At 35.9% G+C, this 23,427-nt stretch overlaps 1 protein-coding gene across 1 annotated transcript in view; it reads left to right on the forward strand.

Annotated features, from left to right (window-relative positions):
• The window catches only part of LOC126851120 (agrin-like), a 459,405-nt gene that overhangs the window by 326,167 nt on the left and 109,811 nt on the right, over positions 1 to 23,427 (forward strand). Inside the window, exon 6 of the mRNA XM_050594751.1 lies at positions 14,879 to 15,088. Within this exon, the coding sequence (XP_050450708.1) occupies positions 14,879 to 15,088 (210 nt within the window). The remainder of the gene's footprint in view (positions 1 to 14,878; positions 15,089 to 23,427) is intronic.

Here is a 23,427-nt window from a genome sequence, read left to right on the forward strand (position 1 = left end):
GTTTGAATGTGTTAAATATTAACTTTGACCCGTACACATCATCGACACGAATAATCTTTAAATAATCTCTGATTATATCGTAACTATCTTGAGCGCGATGTTACAATTTCAAAATGTCACTTTGCATGACGTTCAATATACGTTCAAAATATCTACCGGTATAAGGTTGCGTGGAAGGGGGAGAGGGGGAAGGGGATGGGGAAAGGAAATCGGACGCAATTAGAAATGTGACGGTCACGCGATGGCGAACGAATAAATATATCATTGTCTGAATGAGGCGCATATGTCGTGCGGGATTAAAATAGAAATCTCCATCTCGCGAGCGAGCACGCGCGCGCGCGCGCGCGCTCGTCGGCAGTTATCCTATCCATTCTCGTGGAATACCGCTGGCAGGATATACGAATTACAAGTTAGACTTCGTTAAAATTTCACGGTATGTCAGTGGCAGACTCTCGGTGGCGGCCCCTGCCTATAATACAACCGGAACGAGGGGGGACGATAAGCGGGGAAGGGAAAACAGGCGCGCGTACACACAAGTCTCCCTTGAAAAATAGATGGGATTCAAAACAGGTCACGGACCATCGTCGCTTCTCGCGAAAGTCCTCTTCCTCTCGAGGGCACGTACCCGCGCTCTCGATTCACGCCCAAGTCTCTGCAGCTTCGATCGAACTGTCCCTCTAATGGAATTTTCAAATTGAAGAGAAATGTCTTTTTTGCTTTTGTTTAGAAGCCTCATGTAAATGTTTTTCTAATTTACATTTATTAACAATTTTATATACTAGCGTCTTGAAAAATAAATGATAATGCTTATATTTAGATCTTAGAATTTTAAATATCAATTTATTATTTTAAATGCAGGACTTGTATAGAATTTATGAAATGTAAAAAAAAAAATAAAATAGTACAAAAATTATATTATTGAAGAGAGAGAAAAAAAATTAAATGATATAATATAATAATAACATATAATATTATAGCAAAGTAAAATATAATAACTATATAATATTTAAATATAATAGTTATTACAGTGATTAGTATTGCGTAATATATTTATAAATATTAAATTCATAAATATTAATGAAGCAAACAAAAATGTTAGTATTGTTATATAACTTTGTAACATCAAAACTAAATCTAAATTTTTACTGAAAAAACAAAGATAAAACATTTTAATATCAATTTATAAGTATTCGTTCAAGAAAAATTAATTGTAAGCAAAAAAAATATGAAAGTGCGATTAAAAGAAACGGAGAAAAAGGAATGAAGAGAAAGAAGGAAAACAATGGAAAGGCAGAAATCGTACAGCGCACATGCAGTGGGCTTCTTGATAGTATCCTGGGACACAATAGGGTTTGTGCATAATAAAGCACTTGGGTTTCAGTTCGAGCGTGGTTTTAGGGTGAGCGAAGGTGAATGAGACGCTTAATTACCTCGGCAAATTAAGTGGAAACAGCCTGATTAGTGGTACCTGTCTGGCTGCTGACGGTATTTCTAGATTCGCGCAAGTGGCCGCGTTTCCCATCCTTCTATATGCACGACCCTTTATAAACTCGATGGCTGCGAGAGAGGGGTAAGTGGATCAAGAGAGAGAGAGAGAGAGAGAGAGAGAGAGAGAGTAATAGAGGGTGAGGTGCAACTATGGCCGTGCAATTTCGTGGCTGATGCACTTCTCTCATGTACATATATCGCGATATGAATTCCGGCTCGGTGCCTCGACTCGATTTCGGCTCGAATCTTCTATGCGAACGCGCGTATGCGCACTCATGCGTTTTGTTTGATCGCTTGATGTTTCGCGATAATTACCACGCGCCTATTAACAGTCATTGCGATTAAAGATCGCGTTCTATATCTAATAACTCGTGTTCTCTCGATATATATATAATATCTCAGACAAAAAGAAATATTGTCGTGCATATGTATACATCTTTTCAATCTTAAATTATAATTTTATATAATCTCATATAATCAACAAATAATTGTACGATTGTTTTAATTTGCAATACAGCAGCTAGAAAATCTTCACAGATCGACGTCGTCATTCGAGATTAATACATCATCAATATTCCATGCTCCGTTAATGCTATCGTGTCGATTATTAGCGAGTTAGGATATCCAATTGAATATTCCAGAGTGGATATAATTACAGTATCCTGTCGGCTGTCAGCCGTTATGTAATCCGCGGATGGGCACCCTAGACAGGCTAATTAATTAGGCGTTCCGCGTTCGAATTATAATTCTCAGCGGGCGGCTGGCCCGACCACGCGTTGACATTGACTACTTTTCTTGCCACGTGACGGTCAAACATGTACTATTCGTTAATACCGAAGATGTAATGACAAACTGTCAATGTTCAATAGATAAACTGTCTTGAAATTATCTTTTTTTTCAATTGAAATTTTTCTAAATTTAATTTTGGATAAACAAAAAATATCTATACTTAGATAAAATTTATATTAATAAAATGTTAAAATTAAAAAAAAAAAAAAACGCCACAAAATTTTTGTACGAAACATTAAAGAAAAAAAAAAAAAAGGATGAGAACATTACAATCATTCTAATGGTAGCAAAATATGAATGACACAAAATAATGGCATTCATATTTCGGAAGAACCACGCTTTCATTCGCAAACAGCGCAGTTAAATTAAGTGCTTTTTAAGTGCAATTTTACTTTCGTAGGGATTCCATTTCCTTAGGATAGATCAAAGCAAGAGAAGCTTGAAATATCGAAATAAATTGCTCCTTTTCTTCCTGAGGAGCGTGCATCGCCCTGCGGAAACATTTTTCTCGTCGGAAATAAAACGAGCCGAAAGTTCATGGTGTTGTGACGTTTCTTGTTTCCCCGGGCTTCTTAGCCGTGATTGGAAAGCTTTCATCGGTTTCGTTTTCTTACCTATTTTTTATTTACTCTTATTATACCTTCGCGTACATTTCGAATACAACTATCAAGATGAGAAGGAACATATTATTTTCTAAGAGATAGTCTCTATCTTTTTTTAGAAACTTCTTTTATGAAATTTAAATTTTTTAATAATATCCACTTAAGCAATATATCGTCTTCTGCTTTAGGCTATCGTATTCTCATGAATTATGTATATTTTCACACATATTTATAATTCTTAATTTATAATTTTTTATTTATTAATGCTACGATATAATAATGTATAAAGTTTAAGAAAATATCGTAAAAATTTTAATAAATATTTTTCCTTCATAAACGCTTATAAGTAAGTTAGTTTTGTTTTTCTTTTATAACTACGAAAAGACCATTTATAAGGTACAAAAGTAATTATTGCGCGGAACTCGTGACATGCGGCTCAGAACAGCAAAATGACTGAGCGATTTGAGGACGAAGAAAGCCGAGCGACGATTAACTGCAAAGCCGCGTACGTGGAATTAGCATTGTAATTGCAGGGGGTGAGGTTGCGGTTAAATCGCTCGCACCCTCTCGCGCCACCGAGGTTGCCACTATGTTGCGCTGCCATCGTAAAACGCAGGCTGACGTACGCGACAACCGATCGACCTGAGTTGACCTACCCTATCCTAACCCATAGAGGCTTGACCTAACCACCGCCTCGTCGAGGGAGAGAAGCTCGATGACCGAACGGATCATCAATGCTTGAGAGCTCCCATATGTCAATTCTCGCGGGCTCATGATTTTTGCATGTTTCGTTCGTTTAAAACCCGAGGCCATGTTTAGCTTTTCTATTTTCTTTGAAAGCCCGTTAACGCTTTAAACTCGCTCTTCTCTCTTATCAGCGAGTATATTATATTATTATATTATTATGGCCATGATATTTAACTCGTTCAATCTAATATTAATTTTAAAATGCCGGACATGTAATTTTAATTTTTATTGTAATTAATTTTATTATTCTAAAATAAACTATTATATTATATTATATTATATATATAAATTTAATATATATAGTAATTTTTATATGCTCTTGTGTAACAACATTAGGCAGATTTTAATATGATAATATGGTAATATTACGACTGGGATTTGGTAATGTATGTATTATATCGTGACACGCCAAATCAAGATAGTGAATGAAAACGTGCATTTAATTGATGCATCGTTTGATCTACATATGTTGCTTATAACATTGTTCTATAACATGATCTCATTGGTGGCAGCAGCAACACCTAACCGCGCGTAAGGTTTCTCTTAATAATACAACCCGATCTCAGAATCGATCGAATTGGTAATTAGTCGCGTTGCCAAGTCCCTCTAACGATCCTTCCATAACGAGTAATACCGGATTAAACGGAGACATCGTCGCATCACGATGTATCATATGAGTAATGACAGCCAGGTCGAACCAGACAACTCGGTGCACGTAGATTAGCAACATCACTCCGCTGTCGTATATGTTAGCTAAGAGGCTTACATATACTTGAAGAAGAAAAAGTGGATCAAATGGTAGAAATTACTAGATATTAAATTCTTTTCCGTCTACTTGCACTTTGTATATCAAATTGATTTTACATTTGTCAAAAAATTTGTAGAATTACAAGAGAAGTTTTATGTTTACTAATTAAAATATGTATGGATAACATATTCATATTTTTTTACAATTCATTTAATAATTTGTTCATAAGCTTTAGCACACATTGTAAATATTGAAAAAAAAACGCTGACGTTGAAATTTCTTAATATAACTCTGCTACGCTATTGTTAAATCTACGTTTGAAATCCTCGTTTATTCCCGTCAGCCATGTCGACCATAAAACAGAAGATTTGTATTGCTACTCATAATACTCGCATTAAGCTCCACTCGGTAGTGCGCTGATATAACTTTATGATAGCGTGGACAAGAGTAATATACGTAGTATACATAAAATTATGTCCTTACAAAGTATCCAATTTATACATCTATTTTTTTATATGTTTTTAATGAGCTAAGTAAATATATGGCGCCATTAACCGTTGCTTTTGTTTTAACATTGTCATTTTTTTTGTTATTTGGCAAGAGAAATAATTGACAGTCAGTTTATAAGTCTCTGAATTATAAGCCACAAGTTGAATCATGAATTTTTAAAATTTTGAATCTGCTCTTTTAATTTTATTACTGAATTTATTGTTATTTTTAAAACAAAAATAACCATACTTAAATTAGAAAATAAAACACTACGAATACGTCAATATAAAAATTTAAAATTTTCTCTACAAGGCGCGAATTTTTTCATTGAGCATTATTTGATCAATGAAATCAAACTTTTGAAGTAGAAAAAAGGATAGCAAAAGTCGAGAAGAGAGGTTAAAATTAGGATCTGTCGAGAGACTATAAATGCTGCTAGCAAGGGACGAGAAATCGGAAGGGATAATTAGTTGGTAAGCTTCTTCTGCGGACTCTCTGCGAAGGAAATAAAAGGGCACGTGCCCAACCTCGTGCAGTTTGCGATCGCTTATTTACACTGTGCTTCTCTGCGGACTCTTCGCGACTATGTATTCAGCCAACTTGAACGTTCGACTGCCGTTAATTAGATTACTCTTCTTTCATCGCTCGTTCTTTCTCTTTCAACGGTATTAGTAGCACCTATCCACTGCCAGCTCATGGTCAATTTGTTTTGACTGACAGTAGCTACATATTTTTTTATTTTGAATCACGGAAAAAATAGCCAAGGTAGATAAACAGATTAAAAATGTAATAATTTATGTTGTGAAAAATTAAAAATTTGTAGATTATTATTTGCTTCTATTTTAAGTGGAGAAAAGTGAAAGAAAAAATTAATTTTGCAAAAATTTTGTGTTAAATTAAACAAGATAAGTAAGGCAAATATATAATTGACTTATCTTTGACATTATTTTATAATAATAACAATTGTTGCGTTATCGACATTTGAAATAAATAGCAGAGTGGACTAATTAGTGACATGTATATGAATTATTCTGGCAATTATCAATTAATTGTTTGCATATAATGATGACAATTAATTAATTATTAACTATAGCAGATGACTAATTTTGTAGTAATTAAACATTACCTAGGGCATTTATTAACTTGTATACTTGTTTATTTTATTATTTTACTTTTTATCGATTAAGCAGTTTTAGATAAATTCTTGGCAAAAAAATTAAAAATGAAATAAAGCCATTATTTTACACCGCTCACGAGACTTTAATAATATAATCTTTCATTAATATCAAAATAATTTTCTTTTGTTCTATTCTTGTGATCTTTGAAAAAATGAAAGAGAATTTTGAAAACGTTAAAAAATAAATTTTATCATGATTATCGCAATATAAGCTGAAAACGCAGTTTTGGCAAAAGAATTTATGATTAAATTTCAGCCGGTCTATGGAATTCATGCTTTGATCGAGTTAGCTTTTTTTGACTAGCTCAAATAATCAGTAAATGAACAGAAAATAAAAAAGTTATTATCTATTGAGGTTCAAATGACACTTGTGTGTATTCGCGTTTGATTAATCTTTTGATTTTCATTTAAAAATAATAATATTAAAATTTATTTAAGATTAATCTGTTAAATATATGTCACAAATAAATAAATAACATTTTGTTCATTTAAAAAGCTTAGATAAAATACTCAGGTTACATCACGGGAGAAAGTAGCCTCCAATTAAAGGAGTAATTAAATGAAGCACGTTGCTTTCTCTTTGTTAGAGTAAAGTACCAGGTCTCTCCAGTAGCTTCCAATTTCGCAACACAGACGCCATCCGGTTCATCTGACGCATCTCGATGTACCCGTGTCACGATGTCAAAATGTAATTTGCAGTAGCCTTTTACAGGCCGTGCGGAGAAGCCCAAACCCGATCTTCCTCGCGTTTTACGTTCACTCGGCCGCGCGTTTGACAACGTGCGCCCGTAGCAACGTGGCGGTGAGAAGTCGGACACGAAATCGATAGACTCGCGCATTTATATCCCCCTCGATAACCCGCGCCAGCATGACTGACCGCCGGGGGTTTTCACAAAAACCCCCTCCCACGAGCTTTTTGTTACCCGACACCGTGGGTGACTTGTTGACGGATTACATGCGAAAAGTATTAATAACGTGTTCGCCGACCCTCCCTCGACCCCACCCTCTGCATTCCGTCCCGAATACGTTTCGCATACGAAAGTCGCGAAGAGAAGGAAGTCCGCTTTTCTTCCTCGAAAACGTCGACCTACGACGCCACACCGTCGACGATCGTCCGCGCCACTTTTCGCCCCCGCTTCGGCCTCCTCGTCGCTTTCCCGTCGGTGTCGGTTCTGAAATCTGAGATTCGGAATCCGGACGGGTGGCGGCGAGTCATCGCTTAAAATGAAACCGTTCCGAGGGAAAAATTCACCTTATTCGATATATTCCCTTGTCCCGCTTTACATGCGGCACACCTTTCAATATTTTGCGACGGCGGATATTTCATTGCGCATCGACGACGCCGGGTATTTGTGGATATATTAAATGCGTCGTCTGGTACAGAACGTCTCGAAAGTCTTGCGCGTTTCCTATTCAGGCACAAATATCTGAAAAGGATAGAATGACAGCTTCCTGTTTGATGTCAAAGTATTGATTCTTGCTTTCTGAGTTATTAGGAAATAAGAATAGAAAAAAAATTGACGATAATAATCAATAATTCAATTATTGACTCGTAATATTTAGCAACAGCCAATATACTGCAAAATATAAACTCATGTTACGGGTTGATTAAGGTGCAAACGAGCCTCGAAATTTCTATTTTAAAGATATTTTGGAAGTATTTCTCGATCGCATATTATATTTCTATTTCTTTTATCGCGTTGCCATCATCTGCTTCCGGGCAGCTTACGATTATAAGTATGAGTATGCTGTTAAAACGATTGTAACTCAGCTGCAGATAAAGTAATTTTATCATATAGATAATGGCGTTGATTGTCGAACGTAATTTTATACGTCATTTCAGCATTAATTAAAAGAAATATAACACATATATTATTGCATAAATATATTTTATGAAACAAAACTTTTCAACATCAATAAAGTTTATATAAAGTCTCTTCTCTTTTTTTTATTCTTGGATAATTTTCTTTTTTTGCAAAAAAAAAAAAAATATAGACAATTCTTTCTACGACAAAGCATTTAAATACTTGAACATCAAAATGTTTCTGCTTTTATAGCAAATATCACATTTAATTAAAACTGTAACATATCTCTTTAATCATCTCAATAATTATAATAATATATTATCACTAGATATTAATAGATAATAATAGATAATAATATTATCACTAGATAATAATATATTTTTTTTCATATTACATATACTGAGTTATTCAAAAAAAAAGGATATTATCAAATTGTATGCATTGATTATGTTTAGAATATAGGAATATTATTTTGCGTCAAAGATTGAATATTACACGAATATTTTGTTTCAATGCCAAATTTTCGACACACGAGCATGTGACATAACTTTCTCTTTGACTTGCATAAACCATCGTGCGCCACGCATCCTCATATTAGCTCACATACAGAAGCGTCGAATAATGAGCAAATAATTATTGGCCCTTTAATACTCGCTACGCTTTTATCCGCGTTTCAACAGCGTTCTCGCGCTTATGATGAAACTGGCAATTTAACGACGAATTCCGAACGAATGCATCACTATCGCTAGCGAAATTCGATTTTGATACCGCTTGCCGTGGACATGGGCAACATAACGTTACATTCGATCCAATAACATCGCCGTAAATAATATATCGTAATAAATATCACAATTACATATAGCATAGTCATAAACTACTCAAGCGATTGTTCGTTGATGTAAAGTGAAAAAAAAAAATATATATTACTATGCACACAATAGATTAAAACGTATAATAATTACACATGGTTCTTGAAATATTACAACATATAAATAGATTCCAAATCCGTATGTGTGATGGAGAATACGATAATGATATTTATTATGATGTATAGCTGGCCAAAATAAATCATTCGTGCAGAGAAGAAGCGAGATGCGAATCTCTTTTGCCTTTCGCTAAGAAAAGTCTATGACGTTTGGCCGGACGGTTAGTAAATAACACGTAACAATAAATGCCGCGATTTCTCCCGTCGATTAGGGAGAAACGAGGCATTCGACGCGACGCGGAATCTCGACGCGAGAAAGGCAACACAAAGTGTTGAGCGTGCGAGTATCGAACGGCACGGGCTGTTGACCCTACTGTGTGCGAACCGCTATTAACTGACGGAAGCAACGCGCGCGGCTGGCTACATACGACGGGTTACTACTTAACGCACGTAGACCTGTTTACTGTAACGCCGCAAAGCGTTATTTCGCGCACCGTTATAAACTACGTGAAATACGACGCACTCGCGATTGCATCAGCAACTTGCGGGTAGGTAAGAAAGGCAAGAAAGGGACTAACGTCTATATCTGGGATATCTATGGTCAGAAGAAGTCAGATTTTGCGGCGGCGATAAACGCACGCGGCTCAGAGCTTGCGAAAGCCGGCGGCGAACAAACCGAGGGGTTGCGTCGGTACGCGAAAAATATGCGCGACGCGTGAAAAAGCGCTACGCAAAAAGGATATCGGGAAAAAATTCCGGAGAGATTATGAGAGAGGAAAATTTTAATAAAATTTAATATGCAGGAAAGGAAAGAGAGAACGGATATTTTATATGTACACATCACTTGTGTTGTGTTTCTTATTTTATATAAAAAATAAATTTTATATTAATAGAATTTTTATTTTTGATTTAATCACATAACATTTAATTATCACAAATTAGATTAGATAATTAAAACTTGAATAGTGAAAGAAGATTGTCATGTAAGTTTCTTTTTTAACTTTTTTCCTATTATGACCTCATGCGTCATATAATAAGAAATAAACTGAAAAGATGTCGAAAAATTTGATATACAATATTTTTACCGCGATGCAAACGGCGTGGCGGATGTTCTACCGCTCTCGATTGTGTTATTTCCATAAACGCATTCACTATTATGCCTCTTACATATAGAGTTTATTCTTGCGTGCGTGTATTTAAGATCTCGCATCTCAGCGTGACGAGCAAATTCACCAGCGACGCTAGCGAGCGCGATTAATTAATCGTGCCGAACAATCAGATTCGCAGATACTCTCGGTCGATGAAATTAATCGTGGCGCCGATAATACGATGTATTCACGGCTCCGATAAGACAACCTAATATCGCTTGGCTCCCGATGATAAGGACCTCTTCCTTATACGCAGTTCATATTGTCCTGGCGTTGAGGACGCGATGAGAACAGGAGAGCGGTTAATTAATTATACCAACGATCCGATCGCACGGTAAACGAGGCGAGGCATTAATCACGGGTCGCGGCCGGACGTCGCGACGTTTGCAACGTGTTCATATCGCGAGATATGCCGGCTTTCTCGCCGCTCGCTTGCAGAAAAGAGTTCCATTCCCGCCGCAATTAAGCCCGCGATCCGTCTTCGTCGTCCCGCGGAACTGGCAACCGGGATTAATTATCGGCAACCGGCATTTCATTCCGGAAGCGACGGGACGCGCGATGCGCGCGCATCGACTTTCTTCTCACGGCCTTTTCCCCACCTTCTATCTCGCATTATTTAAATATATCTCGTTTGCGTTGTCATGCGGGACGAATAACATGCTCGGAATTATTTGCGGAATAATTTAGGATTAAGGATATTATTAATGTGGCAGTAAGATTAGAAAATTAATCATTCAAATTTGCTCGTTTCTCTAACTTATTGTTAAATAAAGTTTGAATAATTTGTAGAAATTATTAAATTAAGAATACACATACTAAAAAGCGTCTGTTTTATCCTCTGTCTTTTTTCAGTATGCATATAATTTCCGCAATTATAAATGCTTTTATATAACAAATATATCTTTACAAATGTGCATCTCGAAATAATAAAAATTGTCTCAAAAATAGAAACTATTTTAAAAATTACGATTTTATTTGTCAGTTTTATACTGACAGCTGGAAACGTCATATCACGTTTCAAATTGAGATGCATAAATTTTTAATCATTTTATGTCAGAATTCTTCTCGAAGCAATGTAGGTGTAAAATTCACGTTTAGAAACATGTTTGACTGAAACTGATGCATGTTATAGATTTCAAGGCTTATAAGCGGGGCTGTGGTTTTTATTTGCGGGATTTATATATATCGTTTTTTATCTTTTAAATGATTGAATTTCCAACGGAACGATATGATTAAATTAATCATGACGGACACGTGTAACTTTTTTTACGCTACAACTAACGACAAATTTTCTCTCGATAAATCATACATTCAGATTTACGCAACACCTGGCGATGCTGGTTAAACGAAACGATTTTGCAAAAACAGATGTGATTCATTTTTTTCTTTAATAAAAATAATATATATTTTTTTAAATCTTTTTTGCTTTTTAAAAAAATATTATTTTTTTTTTTGTATTTTTGTATTCCTGTATTTCTGTATTCCTGTATGTGCAAGAGAATTTTAACGAACTATAATATTTCAATATTTTATACTTAACATTAAATTAAATTATTGCTTTAAAAGATAACAGAAATTGAGTTTAAATTTCTAGAGCTTAATTATATTTAGTTTTATGTTTATATTTATTTTAAAAATGCCATAAAAATGTCGTCCTCTGAAAACTGTAATTAGTCGAATTGTAGTGAAGCAAGTATTGACAGCTGATTGCAAATGCATTTGTGCCTTTTATCGATGATAGATAAATACAGCTGCCTGATGATCGGTACGATAAACTTTTATTATATTTTATTATACTTTATTATTATATTTTATTATATTTTGTAAAGAAAGAAAAAATGAAGATATATATGACGGTTTTATATGTCAAAACGTGTAACACGTGAATAAACTTAATTTATGAATGTTGCTCATGAATACTCGAGTTTGAATAATATTCCGCTTTTAAGAAATATCGATGTCGGTCATACTTGAAGATACTTGAATTTTTACATTTGTCATTGAATTTTAACATTTACATTTAACAAATTACTAGCATACTGTGTACTTAAATAAAATATTAAGAACCGAGAAATATAAGTCACAAGTGCTCTTCTGCATTATATGTATATTAATTATTATTATCTTAATCAAATAATGATTTAAATAATCCGAATAATAATCATAAATAAATTTTAATATTTAGAGAGTCTGTAGAAATAGGTCCTTTAGATTGTATTGTTCTGAATGAATTTTTTTTTTCTTATCGGTAGATAATAAAAAAAGATTTTCATAATATATTATAAATAAACTAATTCAGTTTATACTGCGTCAAAAATTTCGCAAAATTCGAAACTTGCGACAAACAGAATAGAATATATTTTTATTGAATATTATTTGCACGTGCTGTACCGATCAAGTCCTCGTAATAGTGCCTCGTTGCATTTTCCACATTGCGGGAAAATAATCGTGTCCCCCGTCACATCCGGATTCCGCGTCCCTTCCGCTTTTATGTACATACAGTGTAAATCCTCTCGAATGGGGGAAGGGAAGAGATCGTACAAATGGCATTGTCGCTCCAGTCCGTCAAAAATTACACCGACACTCTGCGGCGAGCGGCGTGAATCGCTATAAACAATAGTCGACAGCGACATCATCGAGCCGGATATAATTTGGTTCGAAACCAGGCATCGAGTACCAGGCGCGTTACATCGCGCATCAGTCTGTCCGAAACAAGGAATTGTAAAATCGACATCTGTAAAAAATCAAAAATTTTGTAATAATAAACGTACTCCCTGCGGCGTCTATGAAAAACGACTGTTCGTTATACCAGTGAAACGGGAGAGAAAAAAGAAGCAGAGATTCGCTGTTACTGCAATTCGCTATGACATAGGATTTAAATTATATTTATGGAAATATGCAAAATATATGTGTGATGGTAAAATATTCTATACATATTTTCCTGAAACTAGATTTTTTTTTTTCGAACTCTTGAGAGTTTTATTGGATTATATTTTCTACATTTTGTAATTTGTTAACATTTTTATTTATTAACATTACGTATTCAACGTCTCTCTTGCAACATTTCTTATATATTTTTAACGATGTTATTTAAAATTTTGTTTTGTTGATCTTGTTAATTTTCAGCATTAATAATTTTGCTTTAATAAGAATATTAATTGTGACTTTTTTTTTTCATACAACAAATTTCAAATCCTTATTAAGGCAAGTAGAGTATTTGGAAAAAGTTTGAAAATTTCTTCGGTTGAAATGGAAACAGGAAAGATACGTTGCTGCTCAAATGTTAGCTCTTCCGAAGAACGTTTCGAAAGGAAGCTCAAGCCTGAAACTTGTAAACAGAAAAAGGTTCCTTAATGAGAGGCGATTCTGGACGAAGAAATTCATCGGTGGTTCGCAGAACCGGAAATGTGGTTTGCAGAGCCGCGCCCCTTCTAAAACGCAGATAAGAAGGATCGAGGCTAACCGCAAAAAACCGGCTCTTTATCGCTTTCTTTCGACGTCGCTACCGGTCGACAGACGACGTCGTTCGGCGACCGGTTCACGATGGGATGACCGAAAAATGGAGAAGTACGTCGAAGAAATGCGCGAAAGCGTCTTCTCTTTCCACTTCGAGCGGCTATCGCGAAGGGAATCATTATACCGAATGGTTGGCGCGCGAGTTCGGCAATTTTTTCGCCGGGGATTAACTCGTCCGTTGTATTAATGACTGCGCAGCACGGAATTATCCGTTGGGATTTCTCTCTCTCTCTCTCTCTGTGCGAGTTCGTCTTTCACGCGGAACGAACCTTTTCGTAAAATTGATTGCGCTTACGCGAGGAGTGCGAGGGTCCGCCGGAAAAAGACTGAAGAAGGAAGATAGGAGTCCGCATTGAATGATGAATTAAACTGAATTTAAACGCGATTTTTCCTCTTTTCAACAAAACGATTAAAAATATCATTATAAATCGATACATTATATTTTGTCGACAGAGGGCGAAGTAAAAAAAAAAATGCAGAAGGGAAAATAAGAGGAATCCCTGAGAGATTCAAACGACAAAGCGAGACTCACCGAGGAATTAATTCATTCCCGCGCGGTTTGCGGTTATTAATTATTTTCGCTGTAATTGGCATTCTTCCATTGGACGCACTTGGTTCGTGACGGCTCTGCTGGGAGAAAAAAAAAATGCAAACTTTTGTACGATGTTGCGTGTTATCGACACAAAGCGCTTTCGAAACTCGTTGCGTAGGAATAGTCAGCACGCGATTCTGTGTGCGTGCAAATCGATCTTTATTCGCCCAAGTAGAAACCGTCTGACCATAAAATTCTCTGCATTGGCGTGAATTTTATTCTTTCGCTCGCAACGATCTTTTACGAACCGATCTTAATGCTGACTTTCTGCCTTCGCGTTTTGAATGGGTACAAAGAAGAGTTGGTACTTAATTAGAATTAATAATTAGTGATGCGGGACGTAACGCTTTCCAGTTATATTATAATCACTCTTTAGGATTTAATTGAAAGATTAAAAAGTTTTTCTATTGTCAACTTTCTTTCTGTGAAACGCGTCGAAGTCGATAGAATGAGTTATTTCAGGAATTTGAAGAATTAAAAATACAAAGCTAGCTTTTTTCTAACACGTAGCATTGTAATTTGTAAAAACAAAAATTTATTTTAGAGATTCTGACACACATTATGCACCTTGAAAATAATACTTATAACAACATAACGATGTATTGAAAATATTCGTCAGAAAATGTAAAAAGAATGGCAATGCAAATGATATTTCTTTAACAAACATCTGGCACTAATCATTTATTATCACACATTAATTTTCAATTTGAATGTTTTAACAACTAAATTTCAAACTAAATTTCCGTCAATCTCTCAAGCACACTAGAATTTATGAGAGGGTTGAACCTCTTGAAGACATTGAATGCGTCCGGCGATTAAAAATAAAGAAGGTTTGCTTCTTTCTCGTTTCAGAACCTTGCGAGAAGACTTACTGTGCTTGGGGCGCGACGTGCGTCGTGTCCGAAAACGGCAAGCCTCAGTGTCAATGTCCCGAGAATTGTCCTTTGACTTCCGATCCTGTCTGCGGCTCCGACGACGTGACCTACACGAACTACTGTCACTTACAACAGGCGAGCTGCCACAAGAGGAAAAAAACTAGGGTGAAATATCAGGGCGCATGCGGTGAGTACTCAACTGTTGTTTTTTACAATACACGTTCGCCCAGAAAAATGATATCGTTCAGAAAAGAAATAATAAAACTAAGATTTTTTTAAGAATATAAAGAATATACCATTTACATTAGCTATAAACATTTTTCTAATTCCTCTCTTCAATTCTGATTAAAATTTTTTATAACAATGATATCGAGTCGGAAACTTAAAAATATAAATAGATAATATAATTTAATTTTAGCTTGAATATATTTAAGCAAGAATTATAATAATAATTGAAGACATGATCAGCTTTAATCTCATAATATCTGTTCGATTCAATTACGTCGTTATGAATATAAATATATTTTATTATTTTATCGATATTGCTACTCGTAATAAAAATATAGATTGCAAAATTATTTACGATATTACTATAATGATAATGTTTTTCTGAGTTTTTTTAAATGACATTATTTGTTTGGATATTACTCGCCATGAGAACATAAGCTGCTCTCAAACGCGTGGTTGTTAATCAAATAGGCATAGTCAATCGAAATAAAAATTCCCAAAAATATAAATAAAATTATTTAAAATTTAACATATGTCGATATAAAAATTCAATTTTGTCGATTAATTATCCTTTTAAGAAAGGAACTATATTATTCATATATTATTTTAAACATATGTAAAATCACTGCTTTTCTGAAAGGCACCAAGTTTTTCGTTCAGACATAAATCTAGTTAAATAATGAACTTAATATTATCGACGAATTTTCTTAATATACTAAGCAGTGAGAAATCTTTTACAAAGTAAAGTAGAAGAATACTGATGGAAGATTAATGTTGTCGATTTAACGTCAGGGTGGAGGGTTTTAAGATGAGTTACTTATCGCGAGACCCATTATGCCTCGCATTACTCATCCAGGGTTAAGCGGCGACAAAGCCAAGCTAAAACTTTCAAGCCCGAGTCTCGGATCTGTCGTAGGTCGCGGTGTGTTGGCAGTCTTTTAAACTTTAATTCGTCCAACATGCTCGCCCAAGTGCTTTCCGATCCTCGAGATCTTTCTCCAGGATTCAGCAGAATATCTGAGAACTAAACGCGCGGCAAAAAATCGACTGGATACACAGAAAAGAGGAAGAAAGAGAGGAAGGGAAACATGTATGCGGAAGCCGCAGGGAAACAGGACTTCGTATACTATGAAACGTACTTTATCACTCTCCGCTCTCTTTTTACCCGCTATCCTTTCTATCCCGCGGGATTCCCGGTCTGCCATGAATTAACCAGCATCTGATACGCGATTTTTACTCCCGGTCTCGTCTCGATCCCGCTGCGCGCTGATTCTTAAAACGATCTTTTATTCAAGACGAGACTACACGCGAGCGCACGCGCGCGCGCTTGTTGTTCGTCCCGGTATATACACACAGTAGGAAGTGTTCCTTTGGAACATCAACGATGGAGAGAAATACTTGGGCGAATCGCGCGGAGTATTACGCAAATGGAATGCGTTACCACTATCCTCCCTTTTCCTGCTGTATCCGGCGTGTTCCATTCATGGAAATTATGGCGATAACACGCGCGAGAGATAGAGTCCCGGCCGACGCAAATTCTTCCTGACGCCTCGCAAATGTGGGATTCGCACGGATGCGATTTGAAGGGCGAGAAACGTGTATTACGCGGATTGAATCTCGCTTTGATCTGCGAATTTCAGTGGAACTGGTCGGTCACCGTTCGCGATAAGTGTTAACCCCTCCCTCCCCCTCCCCCCTTCGATTACCATATCGATTCCGGAGTAAAATTCGTGTCGCGAAGGCGAGCCTGAAAGAACGGAGAATAACGTGGAGAGAGATGATCCCGATGTGAGCTGCGAATTTCTTGATAGTTACAATTTCTCAGACTTTATGATCTCTTTTGATTAATGTCTCACGTCGCTTTCCGACGAAGCTGGCGACGTGAATCCCCTTTTGAAAAACGTCACACAAAGGCGCCCATTTTCCGCGTCATTGTCTTGTCGGTCGTGTCGGACGACGCTTGAAGTTTCTCGCGGGAGGTGATTCAGCCGTTTCGTGAGCTCTACTTAACGCTCTCTCACCCACACGGCCCGTTTTCCAATTAATCGCCGCTCCAAAGACGGTGCGCCTTGAAAGACCGGACAATGCGGATGCGCAAGGTCATGAAAGCTCAAGTACCCATCTTAGCATTTAAAGGACGTGCGAGAAACTGCAAGGTCGTGAAACCTTCCGTCCGACTGACGCACAATGCTGAGCGCTCCTTATCGTACATTTCGAGTGTCTCGAGATTCTACTTTGTTATTATTACTTCCAAGTTTCTCTGAAATATGCAGTTGTGTACGCATCGTGAAATCGGAAAATTTAATGCCACAATAATTTAGCCATTTTTACAAATAATTTTTGAGAAAATTAAATTTATATTAATTATGAAATAAATTTAATTTTTTTTTTTAATTAAAATAAAAGAGGAAAACAGGTTAAATTGCTGTTGCATTGAATTTTTCCATTACGATATTTGTATATTTTCACTTTGAAACATTTTCGTCGTGGTCTTAAAATGGCCACAATTTATCGATATCTAAAATAGTCCATTATGAAACGTTTAAAAATTTAGCTTAATAACGACACAGTATCGAATTATATACAGATCAAGCTCTTTTAATATTTATTAACGATATTTTGAATCTCGATTGACCTTTTAATTCCTATACAATATTCTGGTTTTTATTCACGTGAAATAAAAATCGTGTTCAGCGCTTAATATAGCATGCGAGTACGGATTTTCGCTTTTATAAATGGGCGAGTCTCGCATCAGTCGACTGTCGTTCTGCAGGATACACTCATAATCATGCCGCATACACAATACAATAGGCGTAGGCAATCTAGAGACAAATGAGGGAGAAGAGGAGTGGACGTAATGATAAAGGAAGCAGCCGCACAAAAGGACAGAGATATCGCTCAGAAATGAGACGAAAATAAAATCGCGAGGCAGAACTTGATGTCGCTCGTATAGATATCCACGCGAACGCACGTTCTCTCTTCTGCTCTCTTGCCTTTCCTCTCCTCGTATTATTTCGCTCTCTGCATTTTCCTCCCGTCTTTCTCTCCTCCCCACGTCCGATCTCCTCCGCTCCTATTTCACATACACGCACATATGCGACATATATAGAAACATTTCTTATTCGCCTATCCAGCCTTGAAGCCGGCAGTCGTTCTACAAGCAACTCGGTACGTAAATTATTATGCGAAGAAACAATGCGAAACGAGCGTTCCAACGTCTCATAAAACAATATGAATCCCAAGCGATTTTCGCAGCTCGGCATCTCTCCCGAACGACCACCGTCTTCTTCCCTTCTTCGTTCGTTTAGAATTCTTTGTGGATATTCCTAAATTCTCTAAAATTATATATATATATATATATATATATATATATATATATATATATACCGCAAACCCGAATCAATCCTTTGATGACATCACAAAATATTTATTACCCTTAAATCTAGATAGAATCATTTGTTAGCTTTGCAGAGCACAATTGCAGTTTAAATTTATAAAAATAACTAATTAAAAAATAAAATTACATAATATTATATATAAATTATATATAATTATATATAATTATATATAAAATTATTAACATATAGTTATTATAATGAGGAAAATTAAAGTTTTGTTCTTTCTCTTTTTCTTTTTTCGGAAAATAATTAAATTAATTAATTTGAGTTAATTGTTAGCTCTTTTCTAAAATTTATCCAAACTATCAATACATTATATCAAAGTCTGCCGATATCGTGTTATCGTTGAAAAATGAAAAATGCTAGCACCGTGATTTGAAAATCATACATCAGACTTTTTTTCTTCTATTTTGCTTACATTTTCGTTAATATTTCATCGTTCTCACTCTGAAACTGTAAAACTCCAGTACTATATACCCGCCATTAATCAACTTATCCTATCACAGACTCTTCAAGAAAGCGAACGACAAAGGTAGATGAATCGTATAGATGAAGGAGCGCAAAGGCAGAATGAATGATAAGCGTCGTCTTAAGCGAGCTTCCGTTCCCTCGTACTTTTGCCGACTGAAGAAACAGAAAGCTCTCTCTTCTCTCTCTCTCTCTCTCTCTCTCTCTCTCTCTCTCTCTCTCTCTCTCTCTCTCTCTCTCTCTCTCTCTCTCTCTCTCTCTCTCTCTCTCTCTCTCTCTCTGTCTCTTGTACGCACGCGTGCAAAGAGCTTTATCTGTTTACTTCAGACGCTGTACGACGTGCCTCTCATTGCTTAGTCTATATTCACGATGGCAAAGTCTATAATTTAGTTGGTGCAAGATCCGACCTCCAAAAGGATCAAGACGATGCCTTATATAATTCAATCCGCACGGAAACAGAGATAGCGCGAGCTCGCTATAAAATCTACAAATAAATTATGCATCCTCGATGTTGGGGATGTTATGGCTATCGCATTTTAAAAGTGCTTTTTTATGTATCCGCGAGAGTTGATACGTCATATATATTTTAAAAAATTGTCTCATTCTATTATTCAGCGATCACATCCATGTTCAATAGGTGTCAAAAACTTATTATAAAATTTTTCGTTTGACGTTTTATATTGAAGAATAAAAATCGTGGTATTTATGAAGTCCAAGGTTTTATCTAGTCGGTGTAAAAGACAGTGGCTGTAATTCAATCGCTGGGAAGCTGCTCATGCTGCGAGGAAACGAAGAGATCGGAAAGCTGTCCACTATAATTCAATCAAACACGACGTACGCGAGATACGCGACGTTTTGAGATCGAAAGTACAGAGAATTACAGAGGCTCGATACTCATCGCTTAGTGTTAGGGATAAAAAGTACGAGGCACGGCTTTATGAAACCGTAGTTTTGAAAAGCGTTTTAAAAAAAAGAGATAAGAGTAAACGAATTTTGAAGATTTCCTAGGATTTTCGTATTCGTAAAATTAACAGAATTTTTTTTAAAAAGCCTATCAACGAATTTCACTACATCGCAATTAATTGGATAGTTCAAAACATGTTCACTATTTTGTAATATATTACAAGAAAACCAAGACAAGCAAAAATATAATAAGTTAAAAGATATAAAATTGAATTAACTAAATAAAAAATATATACGCTATTGTTTAAACATAACCACAATTATGAAAGTAATTTTTAAAAATTTTGAACTTTATCACAATTTTATCAATTTAGCACGATTGTACCTTTTGTCTTTAGGGGCATAAAACGTGAATGCTTCACGCTACTTGACAGAGGTGATAAAAGGTATATTAGAAGAGAGCGCAAAAAACTATGAGGACTAATTATCGTAAACTTGCCTTTTCTTTCCTCGACAGTGTATGAACAGTCCAGTGAAAATGGCAAGAAATTAAATTAATTTTATCGGCATAGGCCTTTTCCTATCCGAATGCCACCCTTTAATGCCACCCATCTCTGCTCTTCCGACTTGCATCATACCATCGGAAATATTTCCGCTATTTTTCGCTCCAGTTGCTTGTCTTTTTTCCGAGGTTTATTTAAGAGATACCAAAATGAGTTGTTCGACATAGTTGAGATATTCCTCTTCGATAAAATTTTTGATACACATTTATACGACGATAATCATATAAAAGAAGAAATGAAATTATGTAAAGAATGTTTAAATATTACACATTTTTTTGCTTGCAGAGATTTTTTCAAGATCATCTAGATTTTATTCTCAAAGATTTAATTCTCCATAATTTATGTATACTTTATTTCTCAATATATATATATGTATATCTATCAAACTTAAAAAGTAGAAAATTTAAAAGGAGCAAATTTTTTTCTTGCTGGGTTTTAAGTCTTACATTTCCTATTACTGCCATTGCAAAATTGTAAGCTAATTCGCTTATGTGGGAATAGAACTTCTTTAATTAATACGCGCTCTCATTCCAATATACGCGTAATTACTTTCTATCTCGGAACTCTCTCTCATAAAAGTTACCTCAAGCGCAGTTATTTAAATTAGATCTTAATCTCACCGCCGCCTAACTCTCCACTGGCACTTGATATCGATGAAAGAAAGTAATCCGAGGGATGCTGAAGAGGTCATCGACGATGTAAATCGGCAAATTTTTACGATAATTTCACTATCGAGGACAACGGAAAATCGAAATCCGTATTCAAAAGAGAAAGATAGAGAGAGAGAGAGAGAGAGAAAGAGAGAGAGTAATTAAATTAATCATTATGTCTCATCGCGGCACACTTCATTACGTTCCTCGACTCTCCAAGTTGCTCAACTTCAACGACAAAGTTTTATCAAACTTTAGCCGATGATGAATGATCGATGTACTCGTCCGGGTCGATCCGCCGATGGTGTCAAGCGATCAAAGTCGAATGCGCGGCAATACCGCGCGTTTTTCCGTCGCGTCGCGGACACAGCAGGATCGAGTGATCCTGCAAAAAGAGCGCTTTTTACGACCTTTAAAATGAAGCTCTGTCCGCTGCGCTGGACGCGCATTTGGGTCACCGAAATGCAGTTTTTGCCGAAGCCCCGGCCGCGTCGGTGTTAAACGATTCTCGCGAAATCCACATGGTGAACGTTTTGCGATAACCACGTCAAAATCGAAACGAGAAAATCAATTCTGCCGTCAGATCGATCATTATCGTCGAATAAATCGCGCTTTTAATCCTTTAGTATAGATGTGCTCGAGAATATCTTAACGTGAATTTATCGATCAAAAACACAAATAATTTATAATACCACGGGGATAATGGATTAAATTCATCATCAGATTAAATTAAAGAAAGAATTATGTCACGATGGAATATAATCGAAACTTTTTCTAAAATTTATGATTGAAATTTTTTTTCCAAGTCTTTTTCTCCTCTTTTAACGCAATTAAAACATTATAAATATCATTAGAATATTTTGAAAGGGTACATTTTTTATTTCTGTTCTTGTTAGCGGTTGTTTTTTTTTAAATATACATACAAAGAGAGCCGTTGGTGTATTTTTCATTTTCCTTTAGTGCATTCCAGCTCGCAGCCGGCGCGATTTTCCCGCGATTTCCTAGTAGAAAAAAAAAGAGCGAGAAACACAGCGTACGAAATAAATAAATTCACGTGCAATTCCGTCGTCGCCGTTGACGCAGCTTCGGTTCCTCCGACGTGTCTAATGTTCTCTTACGTTGCCCGTCCCGGAGACGAAAGTGCTTCAGCTTCCCCTGCTGCAGGAAAGCAAGCAGCGACTTCTTGATTCTTCGCATACATCTTCATTCCATGAAATGGCTCCTTTCCATCCCCGTCCCACCGGCGAATCTACTGTTGATACAGTCTCGCTATTCCTCGACTCTCCCGAGACGCGTACGATTCGACAAACTACCGTTCGCAGAATCCTTTCAAGAGAACTAGTTATAATTTTTAAATCTGCTTATACCAGAATCTAACTTACCACACACAGCCAAATGAAGTTTAAATATTTTAGTATTTAATTTAGCAATATTAAATATTAATATAAGTAACATTTTAGTAATATACATATTAAATATTAAAGGACTCGAATTTTCAATCAAATTTTCAATCGCGAAAACATAAATAAATTAGCTTTGTTTCTTATTTATTTTTAAGATTTTTAAAAGTAAATTTTAGTTATAATTTTTGATGACTAAAAGTATTTTTAATAACAAACGAAAAAAATTACGATATACCGTGATCTTTTTTACGGGCTAAAAACTCATCGCATTTTCTATCTATGAGAAACAATGAGAAAAAAAAAATAAAACCAATTGTTTCCGGTTATAATATGTAAGTTTGATAAACGGTTGTAAAATCTCGCGCAAATATAAGAAGAGCGTTAATATCGAGCAATTGTGCTCGATTCGATATGCATGCGATGTGCGGTTATAAATATTTCGGGCTGCGTGGAAAATAGCGGGCCATTTACAAGGCGGAATTTAATGCACGAAATTCACAAACGCGAATATCGTGCATAGAGACAGTACCGATCGCTTGTAATAAAGTATAATTGCTATTCCGATATAACGGCGCTGTTCAATTGATTCATTCGCTCGGAGAAACGCCCACGCATCGCGGCCCGCATGCAGAAAAATTATAGTCGGCGTTAATGCCGGAAAAATAGCTCGATACATTCGTCGGCGTGAGCACTTAAGATAATGAAATTACATCGGCAATAATTTGTTACTTCGACGACGCCATCTAACTCGACTAACCGTATAATAATTACCGCTAGCCGTTAAACATGACCAACGTCGTTCGCCGATTATGATGATTAATTCTAATGATTATTACTTTAATAGGATACTGTATGGCTAACACATTTCAATTTGTCTTCCGTGTCGCAAATGCACGGTATTATTGACTGGGAT

Source organism: Cataglyphis hispanica, chromosome 7 (genome assembly GCF_021464435.1).
Source record: "Cataglyphis hispanica isolate Lineage 1 chromosome 7, ULB_Chis1_1.0, whole genome shotgun sequence".
Taxonomy (NCBI): Eukaryota; Metazoa; Arthropoda; class Insecta; order Hymenoptera; family Formicidae; genus Cataglyphis; species Cataglyphis hispanica.